The following is a 21,672-nucleotide window of genomic DNA, read 5'->3' on the forward strand; positions in this document are numbered from 1 at the left end:
GCCAAGGATCATGAACGAAGCCATTGAAAGCATCGAAGAAAGAAATGGAACGAGAGTAGAGAAACAGTTCTAATATCGATCGAAGTGAAGAAGAAAACTCGATCGTGTCGAAATTGTCAGTTACCTGGTAACATATGAGGGCCATCCTTCCGTCGTGGGACCAGGAAAAATACGTGACTGGTGTACTCCGATCATTGATCAGCTCTATACTCCACCTTCCTTCATATTTTATCCAGACGAAAATCACTCCGGAACTATCGCAGGAGGCCAATTTCTGGTAGGGTTCGTTCCACTTCACCAATATTACCTGAAACATAACAATAAGCGTAACAATTTCTTATGCAAGTAATCGACGTCGTGTAAAATGCACGCGCTTTGAAAAATGTGATCGGTATTCATGTGAACTGATTACCGTTATTAATCCTGTTCTTCTGAAGGAGAATACCGCGTGGTACCTACGCTATACTTATATTCTTCGCCTACCTAAATGCACCTGCACCCGCGCCAGGAATGCAGCAGAAATAGTTCATCGTAAATTTCCGGAACTTTGAAAATTTCATCGTGAACTACTCCGTGATTTCGACGACAAAATTGAAACCCCACCTCCGGTACAATATAAGTCAATCACGGTATACCTCGATAACGACAATTAGAATAAATTCTATTCACTCTGGTGACACTTAGCTGACGCGAGTTAGGGGATAGTTACACTCACTTAGATTATAATTAAATTCACATTAGCCAACCAATTCGGATTAACGGACTTACGGTGGATCAGCCTGAAGGAGTTTAATTTCTCTATATATAAGCCACCCTGTAGATACCTTCGAGGATATATCGGAGGTTGACACAATTTCGGTAATTTCATAAACTGACGCAGACCAGGTTCACCCGCCATAATCTATCTTACGGCGAAACAGGTAACGTGTCGTTAGAACGGGATTCGCGGAGAATCTTCTACTCGCTCTATTCTTCCCCTTCAATGGGTTGAAAATTCGGAAAGGAGTCCGCGGCAAGTTCGACAGAACTCTGAAGAGATCAAAAACGGATTTCGTGTTAAAGAACGGTTCACCGCGAGACAAAAGCTGTATTAAAATTTGGAAAATAATGAACTGGTACAGGAGATAACGAGGTGCTTTGGAAGCTGTTCAATATTGTCTAGTAATTCCGTTGTACGGTATCTTAACAAAGGGGCGAAGTTTACGGGAAAAACGCTTATCGATGCTACCACCAAAACGTGCAGAATTGAAAGAGATTGCAGCTAATTCATGCCGCGCGGAATACCGATAATAAAATGGAGATATTGATCGATAAAGCTTGAACTTTACGTTGAGAAGACAAATTATGCCGATGAACGATGAAACTTCTCAGGCTTCATTTTCATTTTTCGGAACCGTGCAACTATACTTCGTATGGTTCTCACCCGATATATTCCAAAGAAAATTTTACCTTTTCGAACACATTGTCGATTCACATGCGATATCGATATCACTCTTGATCACGCGAATAAAAACGTAATTGCGCAAATTTTAATTTTGTCTCCACGCAACGCGGTTAAAAATGCCATAACTTTTGTCAGATACCGATATATGCAGCGAAAGTAGTATCACGTAACCGATAATGAAAAATTCTAGAGGATAATACCCGCATAATTAGATCTCTCTTATTTTATTTTTTTATTCTCGCCTACAACAGCGCATACGTTCGATGATAATAATAATATATTTTACCGCAATCCAGGAGGCGGTATAACAGCAGAAAATTGGCAACGCCTTTGCTTTAATTCTGACTTGATTTATCACCTCGGTTTCGTAAACCAAATTCTTCAAGTTTTATGTTAATGCGGAGGTTGATTGTTGTAACGTACGTTGTACGTAATGTACATTTCTTCCTCTTTCGATAATAACCTGTGGAGGAAATGATCGCGGTGCCATCGTTGATATAGCTCTGCATTGCACGGTATTAGGTCGTCCATTTTTCCGTAAGGGACGTTGAATTTAACTTTCCCATTCAGAAGTTTGGAGCGCAGAGTTCCTTTTTTTCACGTACCTACTACGTTTTCCTCGTAGTAGGTAAGTTTGACATATTAACGATCACTCGTGGGTCGTACGGTTCGTACATGAACTGTAAATGAACCGGGTGAATTATCATCCAGTGGCACGCAAGTTTCGTATTAATGTATAATAATGTTGGTCTATAAATGTGTCCCCGACGTCGTCGGATTATAACAATTATCATTATTTAAATTTCTAGACGATCAAAGGAATTCCTACCGTCTATTGTATTATCGTGCGGTTCATCGAGCGCCTCTGATACGATTATGCGTGTTCGATGAATCACGATTGTGGAAATATTGATCGTCGAGATTCAATTTGGGAAATATTACATAGATGTGTTCCGCGGGGTCTGGGATGAGCTAGAAAACTGCTCGAAAGAACGTACGTGATGCGGTAAAAATGCAGAAGTTGCAACAAGGCTACTTAGAACTCCTCGTAAATCAATGAGATGACCTTCCGCCAGCGACGTTAGATTCGCGTGTTGTGCAATAGGTACATACGTATAGCTGATTTCATATCTAATACTCGCTGCACTTTGAACACTTGCACATCCATTCCGACCGACGGTATTATTGGGCGCATGTATCCATATTCAAGGCCGGTATGCACTTACCTTATAGCTTCACTTACAGTGTGCGGCTCTATAATTATAAAGGCTTGGCTGTAGAGAACGATTTTTCTTGCTCTATGAAAACGGTAAATTGCCGTTTCCAAAGTACGAAAACTTCGTTTTTGCGCAATGAAATTTACCACCGCACGCTAAGTGATGTTTCCTTTGTTTTTTCCCTTATGTATACGAGGATATAACCGACTGCAGTTTTTCACGACTCTGGAGTTTGATTCATTTGCGAAGCTAAATGATTAGCAATTGGTTGCGAACAATCGGTCATACTTATAAATCACATGGGACTGCGACGGGCGGCTGCTTGGTACATACATGCATATGTTATATGTACAATATGTTCACGCACATGTGTACGGAGGAATAATAATGACGATAGGTATCCATGCAGCCGTTTAATTGGGAGCAACTGATCATTAGCGGCAATTCGGTGCGAGCTTTGAGATTTATTGGAGAGTCTAGCGCGTTAATATACCACTTTTTAACCCTTTGAGAAGCGTAGCGTGTTGGGTAGGTTATACCGCGATGGCGGAGAAGGAAGGAAGGAAGCAGCAGAGAGAAAGCAGCGCTTTATCAACCGGGTCATCTCCCTTGCTTCCTGAATCCATATACACCTGTATACATACCCGAACCTAAGTATATGTATGTACATAAGAATAACATTCTCTGCAAGGTTCTTAAGACTCGATTATAATAACTCGAGAGGTTAAATCTCTGACGCGTAAAACTTTGGAGTGATCTAATTATAAATAATTTCTTTAACGATGTACGACATGATTTTTAAGCACACTGTACACGATAAGGAAGATTATTATTCAACGTCATCACCTATACATATATACTAAACGAGCAGCGCTATAACGATAACAATATATTGGTATTTGTCGACTGGAGGATTTTCTAAAAAAGAAGCAACCTATTTCGGAGGGATCAATCTCCACTCCAATCATAACATCGGTTCTCATCAATCTTGCAGACACATTGTGTAGAACCTCCACCTCAAAGTCACCTTCGAACGATGTACTTGAAAAAAATATTTTCCATTGGAAATATTACTCGGAGCTTTAGCACATATGTACAGCAGCACCTATTTTGTGCGGATACGTTGCTAAGGAGGTGCTATTGGAAAAAAAAAAAAAAAAACTTCCGTACGTATACGTAGTACATGTAATCTACGGTATAGCCGTTCAGCCGGCGTGATTGACGGATGAAAACCGATAATGATTGCTCGGTTTCTGAACGACGTGCAACGGGTAGTACCGCGGGGAATAAACTTCGCCAGGAATCGCGTGCACCGAATATACCGGCTCCGCCTTGGCTCGGACTAGGTGATAAAAGACCCGAGTGATGCATGCGCCTATCCGCGGCGGCTGCGGATTACAACTATGATTCGCTGCTTCGACCTCGGACGTAACAGTATTTTCATACCGCCATGAATAAACCAGCCTTCGTTTCCTCGCATGAACTTAAACAAAACTATGATTTTTAACCGACAAGGAAATTCAACCCCGCTTCGGAGCAGAATGAACAGTAAAATTCGTCGAACAGTAAAGTCCGTCATTTCATGCCGATCGTCGAAAAATTGATGGGTATGTACAAAAAACGCGGCACGCGTAATCATATCGATAGTTGGAAGTCGACGATCTTTTCGCCAAGTTTTCTTTTTTGCAGAGCTTCGATGTGGGACAAGGTTTTTCTGCGATTATGGCATCGAGCGGGGTCGTGCAGTCTGAAACTAGCGTCGTTATGATTCTTATATATCGTACTCGTACAGGTACAGAAATGCGAACTCTGCTTATGTAAACTATTTTATCACTCGCTGCAGAGGAACTGTAAGATACAATTGCAGGGCAAAACCGTACGACTAGTATACTTTACCTGCACCCCGGGACAATTACTTAGAATCCAGTTTATCACTCCGGATATAAAGTGACCGTTTGTAGTAGAGCTTCAAGGCACAGATTATAAGGCGCGTATGATGCGGTGCAAGAGTGAAAAAACAAAATATATAAACACCGAATTAATTAGGATTTTAGTGAGATTCTTCCGACTGCAAGTATATACATACGTATACGCAAAAGTACACATACAAGGCTCGTCTGGAAGAAAATTGTATCTACTTATGTACGTGAAAACCACTTTCTGGGGATAGTTGTCCTAATTTCTAATCTAAAACGTCCTCTTCGTTTCGAAAGCCGACAAGCTCAGATTGTCTATTACGTGCCCGGCAATATAAGCGTATTGATTTTTAACACCCACCGCAAGCCTGGATAAATAATGTATATATATATATATATATATACTCGTATGTGTGCATATGTTAAGATTGAATGGGTCTGCCTCTATCTATAAGGGGAAAAGCTGTAAGATTTCCATGTATGTGCATTGCATTCACACGTCGGAGATAGATAGAAACAGAGCGCATGCTCTAATAGAGTGAATCGTGCCAACGGATTTCATTGTCAGTTAAGAAGCACTCCGAACTACTCACGTATTTAAATATCAGTTTTATCAATGATAATATTCGAGAGTGGATCTCCTCTTCTCGTGTCACCCTTATATCACGTTACACAAGGGCAGATGAGATGGTCGGAAAATTTAGAAAAAAAAAAAAAGAAAGAGAGAGAGAGAAAAGTAAAATGGGTATCCCAACGTACCCCGATTCGCCCTTTCTGCACGGTTCTTCCCATGGAATCTTTTCAATCCAAATATAATTCGGTACAAAATGAATTTCGGTGCGGAAGTAGCAATATCTGCATAATCGGAAGGACGAAAATTCTAACATTTTCTTCATCTTTCGAAATTTATTTTCAGGTACACCGCGTACTGCCCCCGAAAGCGAAATCTGTCAAAGGCAACAAGGAAACAGTGTTGTAATTCCTTCAATTAATCGTTCCTCCTTCCTTTTCCACTATAAATCAACTCTAAATAATGTCGTAAATTTTTCTTCCAGTTTTGTTCCGAGGGAGATCCGGGGGGCACTGCAGCGGCCATGTTTATGCAACGAAAACTATCCCGAGGTGAACTAGTTTTACTCGCATTTATTTATGTATATGTATGAGTAACACGGGTACGTGTAAATACGTATATATACGTGTTTATTACATCATTTATGCATGCACAACACAGCCAACTTCAGCTTATTGTGCCATGTTACACCCACACAGCAACGTGCCGTCTGCTGCACTCGCACAAATGCATTCAGATTTAACAAATCGAGGCGATGATCGATTCGAGGGCAATTGGCTTGTCTGTATATTTACAACTACCGGAGAAAACTCCGCGCTATGACGTTGGGCTAAATGTATAAATACCTATACAGGGTGGGGCATTCAACTTGGCACACCTCAATATCTCGCCAGCTAGACCTTTTTTCGAAAAAATGGTTTATGCAAAAGATATTTAGCTGCAAAATGGAAATGTAACGGCATTTTTCATTTTCTGTACAGCGGATGGGTTCAAGGTTATTTCAAGGTCAGTGTCAGTTTTTCGAATAAAATCATCAACTTCGCAATCTACGGAAAGAACAATTTTTCTGTTGGGCCTTTTTGTTTTAGATATTCAATTTCAAATTTTCCCAAAATTGCATAAAAACGACGAAAACGAAAACAAAACGTCGTAATCTTAATCGAAAGTAGAACATATTTTTGTAGGGAATGCTTGAAACAATGCACATAACGATGATTTTGGAGAATTTCTTACGCTACATGTTCAATTTTATGTTTAGTTTTTCATCAGGATTATTGTTTTATAGTTTCTATATAATGTGAGACAAATTCAAAATTGAATATCTAAAAAAATATAGGCTTAACAGAAAAAATGTTCGAATAAAAGTTGTTCGTTTTCTGTCGTAAATCGCTAAATCGATGAAAAAAATATAGGTTTCTATTTAAAAAACCGTCATCGATCTTCAAATAACCTTGAACGCATCAGCCAACCGAAAATAAGTAATGCCATTAAATTTCCCCTTTAAAGCCAGATATTTTTTGTGAAAACCGTTTTTTTTTTTCGAAAAACATCTAGCTGGCGAGATATTCAGGTATCCCGTGTTAAATGCCCCACTCTGTACTATAAGGGTATCGTCGAGGCAATCGTCTACTACGCTACTACTCTATCATCGTCTGCCGCTATCTGATAAAATCGGATTTATGCGAAACTGCACATCTCTGACTGGGTAATGTTTCCCTCCCCATCGTTTTCTCTGCAGCAGTTAACGGATCGAGGCTCAAGAATTGCAATACAAGCTTTTTTCTCCGTTGCGGGCCTCGAATTTATTGTTTCAATTTTCTTCAGATTCTTGAGCTTATATGTCAAGCTTCAAGAGAATTAATCCCTACCAGTAGGGTCTGTCCTTCGAAAGTCACGTGAACTTGCGAGGAAGGTGCAGCTTCGCAGATTCGATCCTTCGCATCGTTTTCAATTCTTAGAAGTGCGCACCAAATCCATACAGTTTTTTCTTCACGAACCAGGTTTTTCATATCAAGCGGATACCGCCGAATTTCACTTTCGGTATAACGTCTCTGCCGCTCCTTTCCATATTACCGCAGCTGCACGTCCTTCGGTGTAATCTATGCCGTAGAAATGTATTCGCTGGGTATTCGCATATAGGTACGTACGTACATACGTGCGTATGGCATGATATGCGGATGAATATAATGTCTGGATATATAGATATAATTGAACCCTTTGTTTTTGTAATGGAAACCCTAATTTCGGAGTATTCCATCGTGCTTTTGCTCTCCAACTTCGATCCCCTTTTCTTCGCAGCCAATCCCTGCCAGTTCCACGTCGTTTTATACGCGTATAGGTATACCATCCCCTGGCAAGGCTGTTAAATTACACGGAGTAACCGAACCGTTTCTATACATGTTACCTATGTAGGTACTTGTTATTAATGCGCGTTTTACGTAGGCGGTGGAAAATCTTATTTTCTTCTATTTATATACGTATACACGATATTGTATTAAAGCCCAGACTGAAACTCTCGAGTGAAATTTAATCCCCATATTTTTTTCGAATCGTCAATTTAATCTGACGGCGCTATAAAAAGACCGGTCCTTGAAGTTCCTCGGAGATTGATTTTTTCTCTCGATTTCGATGCCCTTCTGGATCCCAATAATTTTTCGCGGAGCCACGTGTAAGATCATCCCTGTGCTTTTTTGGATAGATACTTCTCCGTTCAATTTTTGTTCTGCCTCCTAATTTATCGCTATCATCCTCATTGCCAGGTTAATGAAAAACAAACAAACACATAAATGTACCAATTCCTTAAATATCTAATTTTTTATCGTTTCGAGAGAAGAATGTCTGCCTTTTTCACCTAACCTAACCTAACCTCACTGGCGGGACGTTACAATACATATACGTATAGCCATGTGGTATACACATATTGTTTCAGGTAATAATCAGAGACCCGAATATCAAACGATCAGTGTGGGGGGAGGGGGGCATATGCGAGATTATATTTCGATTGGCACGATAAGAGTAATTCAAAAATTTTCGAAACGATTTAGCGGGCATTGAGTTTTGGTACCGTGAAAAATGAAACCAGATAATGTTTTCATAAATTGTTGCGAATTTTGCTTAAATTAGGTACGAGATTGTTGTCAAATTTGCTCCTCGACTGTAATGGACCTTCTCAGTATCTGAAAAACATCTGCAGACAACAAATGTGTACAGCCTAGTTTAAATCCGGGCTGTACATACAAAGTGCGATTGAAGTTTCGTGAGAATTTCCTGCCCATTATTGTGGGCTACGGCTGAGAACCGCTGGCTTAAAACAGCACTGTGAAGCAGATCGATACCCACCACCCTCAAACTGGAAGTCGAACTGAAACCGAACGCACACCAAAAAGCCCTGAACAGCGAGCTACCATCACCCTGATTCCGACCGTGTTGAAGTACTACGAACCTCGATCCTAAATACTCGTCGAAACACGACGGGGAAAGAACCTAAGTAGAAGTATTTTCCGACCACCCGATTTTACAACGACTTCGAGGCAAGTATTGTTCCGAACACACCGAGAATCGGATGATATGTTCGCCGGTGTTCGGAGCAAAAAACTGCAAACTTGTAGGAGATAAAAGTCGGTGCAACGTCTAACAATAATTGAACCAAAGGATACACTCGAGCCGAGAGTTTGCGCAAATCCTCATCAAATTGATATAAGTAGGTACTAGGGTACGTACAAAAGTGTGTAAAAGCGGCTACGTAAATTTCAGAAATTTTTTAAAACCCTCGGTCCACTACGGTACCTACTTGTTTGGATACTACGTATACGTGTATGTGTACTACACCGACGGGAAAGTTTTTCCCTTCAACCCCGATAACTAATTGAAAAAGTTATTATTACTCACCGCATATATGCTGTAAAATCGTATTCATGTACGTACGCAAAGTATGTGAAAAAGAAATAACAGCATCGTAAATACATAATTAAAAAAATTTAAGTCTCAACACTCCTAATGGAATACTTAGCACTTTTACCGTACAAGCACAGGTACAAGGTATACCTGTATACACCTGTACGCATTGAATATAACTTACGAGCTTTTTTCATTGGCTTTCAACGAGTATATGGATTACGGCAGAGATTTTCTCGTTTTTCATTCAAACCTCGTACGAGCATCGAAGAGAGAGAGAGAGAACTGAAAAACATTTTGTCATTTTTGAATTGCAGCGATAACGGTAAAGTGAACTACGGCCGGGGTGAACTTTTTTCGACTCTCCATTACTTGATTATTCGCACACACGTATATTTCTTTTTATTTCATTTTATACCTTACCGGCTAGACAACCGAGTCACGTCCACTACCGTATTGGACCTGTTTGCGTGATATTTCCACAGGGTTCGTACGTCACGGGGGCTCGTACAGAGGGTAGTCGCGATGTGTACAAAAAACGAGAGCTGCGCCTCATTCATCCTCTTTTTGAAACAACCCCCGACGGAAATTGGCCAATTATTTGAAGCAGAAAGCATTCGGAAGCGACCGCTGTTGCGGAACAGATATGACATGTACTTTACGTTATGCCCAACCGTGCCAGAAAAACGAAAATTCAGCTACCGAACTAAAACGCATTGTTCGAAATTAGCGGAGTTCGTAAATCGCCAAAATTTCGACTCTCGATACGAGCATTCCGAAACGGAGGACGAAAAAAAATTAAAAAAAAAAAAGAAGGTATTCTCCTGAACGGAAGAGGACAGATAGTTGTCTTTTTTTTTTTCTAAGAATTGGTTCTACGTCTTGCGGTGGTGATCTAGGAACGATGATGTACGTAATTTCCTCAGTCTCCTGCAGCGAAGATTGACAACGCGCAAATCGCAAAATCCAAGTATATTTATATGCTGGGTGTATCGCACGTATATACCTATATGTAACTGTCGGCATAATTTCGCTCGCGAGAAAGAGCGTGCAAAAAAAAAAAAATGAAGGAAATATACGGAGGGAAGATTTATGATACTTTTCAATGTTTTTCAAATTATTTGTCAGCCCGAAATATTCATATCTCACGATGCAGGTTCTCGTAGAAAGAAAGAAAAAAAAAAAAAAACAAAAACAAAAACAAAACAGAACAAACATTAAAATAAATTATACAAAAATTGTTATGCATATTCAAATTACTTTGCGAAGTCATTCGCTAAGATTATGCGAAGTTTCTTTTTCTTTCGAGGTTTCGGAGCTAAAAAAACCTCGAAAATGAGGGATCAAAGTAAACCTGGAAAGGAGTGACTTTGCGAAGAAACTTCAAACAGCCCGAATCCTTGTGCACCTAATAATATACACAGGGTGGCCCATTTTAAGGCTTCGAGTTGAAGTTTTCGTGAACTTATATATTGCCGGTTGTGAAAGGAACTTTCTTGACCCCTCGAGCTCCTTTTGTTCTTCATACCGTCGCGGTTGAAGACGCATTTCCGTATAGTATATATTCCGCAGATCCTACCGACCTGATACTGCCGTAGATGAGTGAAAATTGTATGACGGAATGGCGGATGGGCTCGATACTTGAAAGGAAAAAAAAAAAGTTTAGCCATCGCTTGTTTTGCAAGTTTCATCCGACTGGGCGGTGGTTCAAAATCTTCCACCTGGATGTATAGATCGTGTATATTATCACGAGACACCGCTGTATAGGTATCACAGATAGAGATATACGTATACTCTATAGAAAAGCCGGAGATCTTCTTAGATAATGGAAGTTCCCAACCCAGCGGCTTTCGCGAAAATTCGACGGAGGCTGTTAACGGGGATTCCGAAACCATGAGGAACGGAACTCCCATGGGATATACGTCGACGCTATTTCACCCCTATCACCGAACAATTACTGGATCGAGATCAACTTTCTCGAACCTTACGGAAGCGGGGTGGCGACCCGCAGGTGATTCAAAGATTCAACCCGTTTCTGTAAAGGTAATGATATTATCACGTTGTCGTGTTCATTTAGTCCCGATTCGTATATAGGAACTGTGAATGTTCGAACACGTGACGGGCGAGAAAGTTTCCATCGTGCTTTCATGGAGATTATGTAATATTTGTCGATTTCATTTCCAACACGTTTCCCGCGTATAACATGAGTCGAAAAGGTTCCTGCGCCATAGCGGATTTCGGGCCGAAGGATTTCTTTATAGTATTTATTTTTATTTCTTCCTCGAAATTCACCTTTTTATCGGCAACGCCGCTTTTATGGGGCGGCTTGCGGGGCAACATTTGCATCCTTTTTATCTAGGGTAGGTACACCTTATAAGGCCGTGCGTAACGGAAAATTCTGAATAAATATACTTGAATCCTCGAACACTTTTATTCGCTACGGTACACCCCTATGCCCAGCCAGTTGCATTTTTTACATTCCTACGTGGGTTGAAAATTGTGCACGACTCTCGGAATTCCGGATGCACTGCTGCAGCCGGCGCATTCTCGAGCTCACTTTGTTTGGTCTAAATTTTTGTTACCTCCATTTATTTTACCTAGCGTTGAAATAGGACGGACATTGGGAGTGCATCTTGAATTACGATTAAAAAATGAACTTGGAGCTTGAAAAGTAGGCGTGCTCGCACGATTGAGCGGTGGCTCCGGTCTTTGCCTGATAATCTGTTTCTTAAGCAGCTTATCTGTACCGTTAATCCAATATTACATAGAAATTCTACTGTGTCAAGTCACGAAGAACGTACACGAAGCCGTTGCCAGGAGATACGCCACAACCAAATATTGAAAACAACGCCATTAAATTGTTGAATCATACTGCAGTTGTAAGGCCGTATTTTCATATACATATATAGGTATACGCTGAAAAAACGAATTCCAATCAAATTCTTTTCATCATTATTAGACGCGGTTGAAAATTCAATACAACATGCCGTTCGATCGAAAGAAATTTGCTTTTCATTCAAACGTCCCCGTTCTTCAAAACGAAATAAGCGAACTCTATGATCTCTGCGGTACGCAATCAAGGTTTTAATATTTCAATTTAGAAGGAGATTGAACGAGTGAAATCGATGCGATACGAATGAATAATTATTGAGAAGCGATCGATATGTCGGAAAAAAAATTTCACGAATATACGGTACGGTGATGCGGTACGAGAGAGCCATGTTTGCAACTAAAGGGTTAATATAACAATCACACGAGTATCGATAACAGCCTTGGCCCGCTATTGATCAACATATCGCTATCCGATTGTTCTCATTCGAGCTTTAATAGCCTCTAAACGACCATCTCTCTCCTCTGGTCATGGCTAGTACCAAACCTGTGTTAGAGAGTCTCTAATCTCTAGCCGACAGAAAGCACCAACTTTATCTTAAAGTGAGATGGACGGATGGTTGCGGAAGTACTTCAAAAATTGAAGCTGCCGAAGTGAGAAGAACTCCGGTATGCACTTCAATTTTAATTGCTAATTGTGAATTTGTAAGTGCACATATGGAAACGAATCTATCGATTTGAAAGACGTATGCGCTTTGAAAAAATAGCAAAATCCGAGCCATTTTTCATGGCGTTTCGCCCGAGTACAACGTACGCTGCGAATATCAAACTTACATTTTGGCAGAGTGCATAAATAACAGGTATGCTGCTTTACATAAACTTAGCCCACCTCTCGGAATTCAATTCCTGCACGTGCAACGCCGTACTATACGCATTGCGCCAAATTCTCAAACGGAATGACGTACGTACCTCTATGGAAGTTCGAATGACTTGGAACTTTAGCGAGTACAATTATCAAGTTTAATAATGTTCGGCATATATGCCTTCCCGTCGAATAGATCTGCGGATTTCTGCGGCGTGTCAGAAAAAATAAACGAAATTAATAACCTTGAAAATCACTTCACATTGAATTGAAGTAGCACTGTACGAAATTTTATCAACTTTCGATGGTTACGTTTTTATGACGAAGCTATTCTGCCAAAGTTAATTGAATTTTCGGAAGAAATTCGATACGATTTATCGATTCGTTTCGAACGGTAATGCATTTTTCTTGTCCATAGATCAAATATTTCTGAGGCGTATAAGTTGGACGTACGTAACGATGCATATCTGCAGCAAACAGCCAACCGCGCAGTCAACCCTTGGCATAAAGACCCCACCAAAATTGGCTTCAGCGTCACGTAGCTGGAAAACTACCCTTATGGGAAGATTGACTCACCGACCATATATGTACTTTCTTATTACAACGGATCGGGAAAAATCCTATAGTAAGTTGGTTGTATATATATCCGACCTAATATCGCATAGACCAAAGTTAGCCGGCTGTAAAGTTCAGATTGAACGACTGCACGACGAAATTAAACCCTTGTTGCCTGCGACCTTGTGATATCACTTATACCGGAATGTAAGGGGAACGGCCAAGGTACATAGGACGCTCCGTATTATAATATGCTTTACATCCACGTAGACTTACCCCCCGCGGATTGAACCCGCACAACTACCAATACCAGGCTTACACATGGTATGTATGCAAATCCATGCGATTTATACGCACGCTGGGTGTGTAGGAATATTGAAGAAAGCAAGATTAAATTTCGTATTCGAGATAATAATATCTTACCCCCGACGACGACCCATCGAGACTAGCCGATGGAAAAATTGTGCGCACATAATGGTGTAAGGAAGAGAGACGAATTAAACTTACGCAATTACACCGCTGCGCAAGGAAATGCTGACGTTCGACATTTTGTCACCCTACGGAATTGCGGTACCATCTAACGTGAAAAAAGTCTAACCTGAAGAGAAAAAAATTCCCCCGGCGTCTCCGCGAGAATGTTGATGTTTTGGAAGAGACACCGGTCCGTATTCACAATTTGCTTTTAGCTCTAAAAGTGTCTAACTAGATTTTTTCCTCGTGGGAAATTCAACGTATAAAAACCTTAGACACTTTTAGCCCTAAAAGCGACTTGTGAATACGGACCACTTTGTTTCGAAATTTCAAAAACGAAACAACAGGAATACCGATACCTGCATCGCGGTTGCGAAGCAGAGCCATGTTTTGGATGTTTTCCTTTTTGATCCTCAAATGGAAATTTTCATCGTCGTAAGGATGGGTGTATATGCAAAAACAAAATATCGAAAGATAACAAAATCGCTCGAGTGTTTTATTCGGCGATAGAATTTTTATTTTCCGAGGGTGAAAAGTTGGGGTCGAAAATCTCCGTGCACGGAAATTGGTTTTAATGTTCCACCCGCTGGCTCTGGTTATAAGTTGAGATTGGGAGTTCGATTCGATACGTTATAGAAATTTGATGCAGCCATCGGTTGATTGACTTTTGCGTTTGGCGAACGCGATATGAAACTTTTGGAATGTTTCACCGGCGGCAACTTGACGCCGGCTAAATTGGCAGTGTCCCGGAGTTCTGGTAATTAATGGAAGGTCTCGCAATTCGGTCCAGACTCATCGGTCCTTCCCTTCCTTCCGTCCGCCCATCCGCCCATCGCGCATCCGGTAATCGGCCGGACTAGAATGACTAGAATTTCAGGCGTGGCGAACGCTAACGCCGCGGACACTTGGCCACGAATCAATCTCACGAGGATTCCCCTGCTCGTTAACTTTGATATACGGTTATTACAAATCTATACATTTATGCACACCCGTACAAACTAAAACGCAACCGTGCTTCCAACGCGGTTTCAATTTCCTCGAGCGAATCTCTCGCGTTATTTATACATCGATTAGTTCTCGAAATGAATTATCTCGATGCGGTATTAATTTATTAACATATTTCTTGAAAACGTTAATCCAAAGAAACGAGAAATGATGTTTACTTTTTTCCTTTATCTTACAGCGAATCGACGCACTACTTTATTATTGATGAAGCCTCGTGAGTTTTGAAGAAAATTAAACGAGAAATGGGTTGAATTTCCGAGCATTTACATACCTCGCTTCTGTGGCCCCTGAGGTTATAGTTGGTTCGAAGCGGCAACTCGGCAGCCCTTGTTCTGCAATGCGACGTAGTAAAAGTTACTCCCACCAGGCCCCTAGCGTTTCCCGTCGCCAGCCAACCTTCTTGGTAGTAATTTGTGCGGTTCAGCTTCCATCCCTCGTCCTGTAATAATTAGAAGCAAAAAAATACTCTGTAGTGCACCGAAGCAAGGACGAAATAGCGCCGTATAGTCATGTCGACCGTTGTATTTTGACTTCTGCTCCGAAACACTCCAGTCGACAATTTCAACGTAATTAATTTTTCTAGGCTTCGTTTATTACCACGTTCTTAAAAAAAAACCATTCATATTGTAATTCCATCCTGTAGCAGCGGCACGCATACATATAGGTAGATCTATGTACTACATTGTATCGCGCTACAATATGTTTTTCATTTGCAAAAAAAAGAGCGTTGCGTCTTCGGTAAAGTTCACTTTATAATGGCCGATCGATCTGTTCACTTTTTGTCCAGGCTTTTTGACTTGTGAATTTCGCTGCGTATGTTTATATTTTGAACGTCCACCATCTTTTATTATTGCCGCTCGTTTTCGCGCCCACACCTCTTTATTGTAATCAAATTGAACGGGTGAAGCGAGAGCCTAATTAGAGTGGGCCGTGCGTAGAAAGTTCGACAAAGTCACACGTTTCGGTGAACCTAGTTGAAATTGAACGTTCAGGCGTGGGAAAATATAAATCAAATAAGGGAGGTATTGCTGCAGGTATATACATATATGTAGCATATTGTACATTACGCTCCCCAACCGATACAGGACGACGCGATACCAAAGATTCAATTGACTGGTATTCCCTTCTGATTTCTGTTATCTGTTATAGCCGACGTACACAGCGACTCGAAGCACCCCAGCAGGAGACGACAGTTCATTTACCATCTGCATCCAGCGGCAAATCATCCCTTGTACTTACGTAACATCAATTTTCGATAAAATAGCTCACGCAATATGCCGTTTGACGGATCCTAGATTACCAACTTCATGGAACACTACTGCGGAGATGGCGTGTAATCGATTCAGATTTTCAAGATGCGAAAAAGTTTTTGTACCTGACCAATTATTCGTCGGGCATTCGAATATTCATCAGAAAGATTATAGTTAAGTTTTGGCGATCGAAATGGCGTTCTTGGCCTCGTCAACTGGGTGGGGTTGTCGCTCATATTGACCGGTATCAAAGCTTATTTATCGCTAATCCGAAAAGTAGGATAACTACGCGCTGCTAGACGGAATGCCGAACACATATGAAACCGTGGTCATCCTACGCATGTGGCACAATTGAAGTAGCCGTATACGTTAGGGTGGGTCAAAAAAAACTTCTATTTTTTTTTTTAATCTCACACGCAAAAACTTGTTGCTAGGCACCTTTGGAAAGGACACACCCAATATGGGCTCTTAATATTAATGGGAACATCCTCCTCATCATCGATTTCTATTTTCAATTCAGTTTGATATCCAAAAAGTCATGTTTTATCACCAATAGCCTGTTGAGCCCGTACTATGGTCAATATCTGTAAGACATTGAATGCTCTACAAAAATGGTCTCTTATACTTTTTCGATAAATCTTACCATTTCAAAGATATTCAAGGTCAAAGATTGAAGAATTTAAAGAAATTTTCTCTCTGAATGTTGTTACTGACTGAGTAATGATTATTATCGAATGAGTTGCATGGATTCTTGTAGGAAGTTTAACGCTCTACAAAAATGGTCTGTTATACTTTTTCGATTACTCGAACCATTTCGAAGATACTCCCATTTGAATTCCAATATGCAGTACATATGAGGAAAAAAAAAATTTCGAAAATTCGGAAAATTCGACAAAGTATAAAAGACCATTTTTGTAGAGCGTTAAATTTCCTACAGATATTGACCATAGTACGGGCTCAACAGGCTATTGGTGATAAAATATGACTTTTTGCATGTCAAACTGAATTGAAAATAGAAATCGATGATGAGGAGGATGTTCCCATTAATATTAAGAGCCCAAACTGGGTGTGTCCTTTCTAAAGGTGCCTAGCAACAAGTTTTTGTGTATGAGATTAAAAAAAAAAAAATAGAAGTTTTTTTTTGACCCAACCTAGTATACGTGTTTCACTTTCTCGAAATTTCGAAAAACTTGTCCACAGCTTTCCTCAATAGAACACCTCGCTGTAGAGAATCGTGTTTTTTCGTCCTTTGTTCTCCGAACAAGAAAAAACGGAGCGCAGACCACATGACTTCTCCCCTCAAGGCGTGTTAAATATGGATAGTGAACTCCTGGATGGGCTACTATACCGGCTGGTGATCGATAACAAGTGCAACAAAGCGTCGACTCATGTCGCAAGTATAGCATAATTTAATCAAAAAAAATCACCCAATCGTCGGGGATTATTGAAGATTTTCGTCTCGATTCTCCCGGTAGTGATGGGAATTGAGCTCTGATTTTTTCAAGTACGTGCCCCGTTACATTGAGAGGTAAAAAAGCGATTACGTTCCGCATGGTCGGTGTGTGTTCGTGGTCGTGTAAGTGACAGCTGATCGCAAAAATAATTCGATTTTAATCTGAGCACGGGTAATCGGTGCCCTGCTTACCGGAGCATAATTCTGAATGCTCGAAAAAAAAAGCTCACAATCAGATGCGAACCAACGCAATTCGAAGCTTTCTCGAGACGTTATGCTGGTTTTATGAAAAAATTCCGCTCTATCGGTAAGGCAGTTTCATACATTTTTTCTTCATTATTATTCACCAATGAGTGAGGCGATTGTTTCGCGAAAATACGCTCTCGAATCAAGTAACACCTGCGATCGCATTTTCATCGACATATTATTTTCAAATTGATCGATTGTTACGTTAATTTTTGTCTGATTTTGGCGCGCAACATACATGACATCGTCATCGAAATTGCTAGACAACAGTTTAATTACCATTCATCTATTTTCAATCCCTCCCCATTTATTGAAACGAACTGGTGCATGTATAGGTGGAGTCTATACGTTTTTTTTTTTTTTTTATTTCCGTGCGTGACAGAGCGCTGGTTTGGTGTTCGTATGGAACTGTGATCTATTCTTGATCAAATATCGTGTATGTACGGTGAAGATAATCACAAATGAATTGCAATTAAATGTTTATATTCAGTCTGTATTTCATTCCATATGCTTTTTTTTTAAGTGATTTTCGTCGTTTATTTTAACATCGGGATACCCAATTTTTATAGGAATTCGTCCCAGCTTCCGCTTGTGTTCTCACGTCTCTTTATCATTGTACCCTAGTCTGTGAAATGTAGAAGGAAAGAGTGCTTCTTCTTCGACACGAACAATAAATCAGCGTTGAGCGACGTTGATTCCTAGAGTCCCCGTGCGGAATTCCTTCAATCTCCCATCCCTTGACCGCATGAATCTTATGGTATATCACTAGCGCTGTGGCGCATAGTATATGGATAATCTGGATAGGTATTGCGGAATTGAGTTATTTATTGGAATCGAATAGGGTAAGCTGTAACTGGGACTGGCTGATTCATAATGCATTGAGTTAGCTAATAATAAGCCATTTTTGGGGATCTGAGTAAATTACAAATTTGAACCTTCTATGACATTTTTTCGTACGAAAAATAATTAACAAATTAGTAAAGATCGAACAAACTGAGTACGAGATTGTCTTTCCTGATAGCATTTTTACATTAATTCACCGGTAGGTTACTGTGTCTAACTCACCAGACGATACAAATTAACAATCGATCGCGTTCTGATAACGTTGGATGGTAAAGTTAGTGAAAATTATTTAATGAAACGATCCCTTGGATATACAGATTTTCAAGGGCTTCGTTGTACAACTTTGATCCCGCGAAAAAATTCAATTCAATAAAAATGCTCGGAACAATATTATTATAAAATTTATTATTATTTTTCTTTTTATCTTTCCAATGTACTCCTTACAATCAGACAACGAATATTAAATACATGGCTTGCAAAAAACGTAGCAAGCAACAAGTCTGAAATCTTAAGAAATTCTCCAAGCTTTACTCCCATTTTTATATCACTCGATGCGTTTTTCGGAGGTTTTCCTCCGATATCAGGATAAAAGCAAGGCATTCAATTCAACCAACGTAGCAACAAATCGTCATTCGTATACTCCGCATCCGAGATTGTTTTTTTTACCTGCGTTTTTCCAATCAAATTTGGGAGTATAGGAAAATTGGTTTTTGTAGTGCAGCGTCATTAATCTTTGATTGTGATTAATTAATGGACCGGCTCGACGCGCAGCGACGTTAGCTTGCAATAAGTAATTATGAAATAAATGATTCATTAAATTTTCGAATGCACTAAAACTACATATACCTATACCTATAAAAATCGGCCACGATATACCTATTTGCCGGTAGTTGGTTCGGTTTTTGGTGGGCTCTTCCAATTTCTGTAGAGGACTAATTTCATTATTATACTCACTTAATAATCATTTACATATAACTCAGGTTGCCTCGAACTCGAAATCCTCGCTCCCTTTCTTTCTCTCTCTCCCTGTCTCTCCCACTTTTCTCTATCTCTTCCTCTCTGTCCATAACCCTATCCAACGGTGCCGTCTGACGACAGTTTCAACGGAAATTGAAGCAGACTCAAGTACCCCTGTAGTCTGGGAGGATGGGAAATTTCTACCGGGAATCTCAAGGGTGCGGAATATAAAGGACGAACGAAGAGACAAACGCGAAATGGAGAGACTGAGAGGCGACGAAGGCGAGGGTGCAAAAGCGAACGACGGAATACACCGAGCTATGAACTGACGTGGGTATTTTTCATATTTATATATTATATACACAGTGTCCATACCTGTAGACCCATATGCCTGTATAGTACAAATACGGTCAATAAATATACATATAATACGCGTACAAATAGATGTAGTCCATTATTTTGCGGAATGCAAAGAAATGGCAACGCTGCGTGAGATTGGGGATCAAGTGCACGCCTCATGCCCCAGGAGCTTTTTTTCTTCAAATTTTTCATTCGAAATTTATGAAGACGTGGCTCCGGAAATCGCGGAATTCACATCGTGTAACTTCACCTCTGGAAAACCCTCGTACACCGAGTCAGAGTTGTTAGACCTAAGGATTAGGTGCAGACGTATCGAAGGGCGGACCGTGGAATATTGGCCTGTGCAGCTTACGGGTTGATATTTCAGTGATCTCATCGAACAGTCTCGCGGGCTGGCAGACAGGTGGATTTAATCCTTTCCTACCATTCGCCAGACACCGGAGTAGAGTGCAATTCAACGAATGGAGGATTCGCTGCAGTCTACGATGTATACCGGTACTCGCATACCTCGCGTGCGATATACCCGAATGTATATGAAAGTATACATGTGTCTATGTACGTACGTACATATAGGTATGTAAATATTTCTATGCGTTCACACGGACAATGGGTTGACGTATACGTATATATTCCTCGCGCGAATCTTCATCTATACCTGGAGGAGTGTTAGTGTACGTGCGTGTTGTGTGTGTGTGTGGGGGGGGGGGGGGGGGGGGAGGTAGATCGCGTACACGTACGTTGTACGCAGGAGTCTTAACGAGTCGTTGAACCTTCATAAAGCTCGAATCCGGGCTTGAGGGTGCCGCCGTCATCGTCATATGTGTAAAGCGCATTCGTAGAGAGAAGAGCACTGCAGCACGCAAGAAATATCAGAAAAGTTGCACCCCCGTATACCGTACCGCACTTTTACCGAGTTCGTTTGCATTTATTACAGAAGATGAAGAGAGCTTGTACGAGACGGTGGGAAGGTAGGTAGGTACCGCGGCAGCTTCGTAACTTTCGTTACGTAATACGTTATGCCTGATTAATTCGAAACCACGACCTCAGCGGCTGCATGTATGCGACGACGTAAAACTGTTGTCCGCGTCAATTTGAGGGCCGATGAAATGCCGATATCTTTCGTCGTTGTTCGTGCGTTTATTCGCTAATTGTATAGGAATTGAAGCAGACAGTGTTGCGAATCTTAGCATAGCTATTAGACAGCGATTTCGTATCTTTAATATTTCCAGCCTCTGCGGAGCTCTTCCTCGTCCCGTGTGTTCGAAATGGCGAATATTGCGGGGTTGCCCCTTCGCAAAGCGGCGGAGCGAAGGGTTAATTCTACCCGGCCGCAAACAGTTCTTCACACTTATTGTTAGTCAAAACTAACACACGAAAGAAGCTTTGCCACCGCATCGCGCTGTACAAGGAGAATCGTAGGTACGACGTACGACGTACGTACGTACATACATACGTAGGAGGCTCTCAACTTCTAATAGGATCAGCAAAGACTAACTCTTGCGTGTGCGAAGTGGTCACGTGGCGGCAGCGACTGCCGAGGGGGTTTTCCCTCTCGAATCCCACGGGTAGGTACCCTACTACTTCTCTTCACGGGCAACACCTCACGTTGACGCCTCGTGCATACGCATGCTTATAATTACTACCACCACTCAACCTTTTGGAAGAGAAGAGAAAAAAGGTTGGATAAAGAGAAAGAAAAAAACCGATACTATGAAACCACGAGCCTCGGGCGGTGACCCGTGAAAGCGATACTCGCGCTCGCAGACGTACGTCGAAGAAAAAAATCAAGTTTCATTCAA

The 21,672-nt window shown here is 40.9% G+C and overlaps 1 protein-coding gene and 1 long non-coding RNA gene across 6 annotated transcripts in view; one reads left to right on the forward strand and one right to left on the reverse strand.

The window, feature by feature from the left end:
• Positions 1-21,672, reverse strand: part of LOC105684943 (tubby-related protein 4) — a 47,094-nt gene that overhangs the window by 12,971 nt on the left and 12,451 nt on the right. For both annotated transcript variants that reach the window (XM_020851768.3, XM_012398695.4), the window contains exons 2-3: positions 15,036-15,203; positions 125-307 (exon numbers count right to left, since the gene is read on the reverse strand). In XM_020851768.3, coding sequence (XP_020707427.2) covers positions 125-307; positions 15,036-15,203 — 351 coding nt within the window. The remainder of the gene's footprint in view (positions 1-124; positions 308-15,035; positions 15,204-21,672) is intronic.
• On the forward strand, positions 2,475-15,021 carry LOC110116941. 4 transcript variants are annotated; one of them, XR_007277029.1, is made up of 5 exons: positions 2,475-4,268; positions 4,351-5,414; positions 5,494-5,547; positions 5,633-5,699; positions 13,152-15,021. It is a non-coding gene; the product is annotated as an uncharacterized LOC110116941 (long non-coding RNA). The 4 variants fall into 4 exon arrangements; XR_007277030.1 differs by lacking the exon at positions 13,152-15,021 and adding an exon at positions 7,149-10,429; XR_007277028.1 differs by lacking the exon at positions 13,152-15,021 and having other exon boundaries at positions 5,494-5,552; positions 5,633-10,430.

The sequence above is a fragment of the Athalia rosae genome, chromosome 2 (assembly GCF_917208135.1).
Source record: "Athalia rosae chromosome 2, iyAthRosa1.1, whole genome shotgun sequence".
NCBI lineage: Eukaryota > Metazoa > Arthropoda > Insecta > Hymenoptera > Athaliidae > Athalia > Athalia rosae.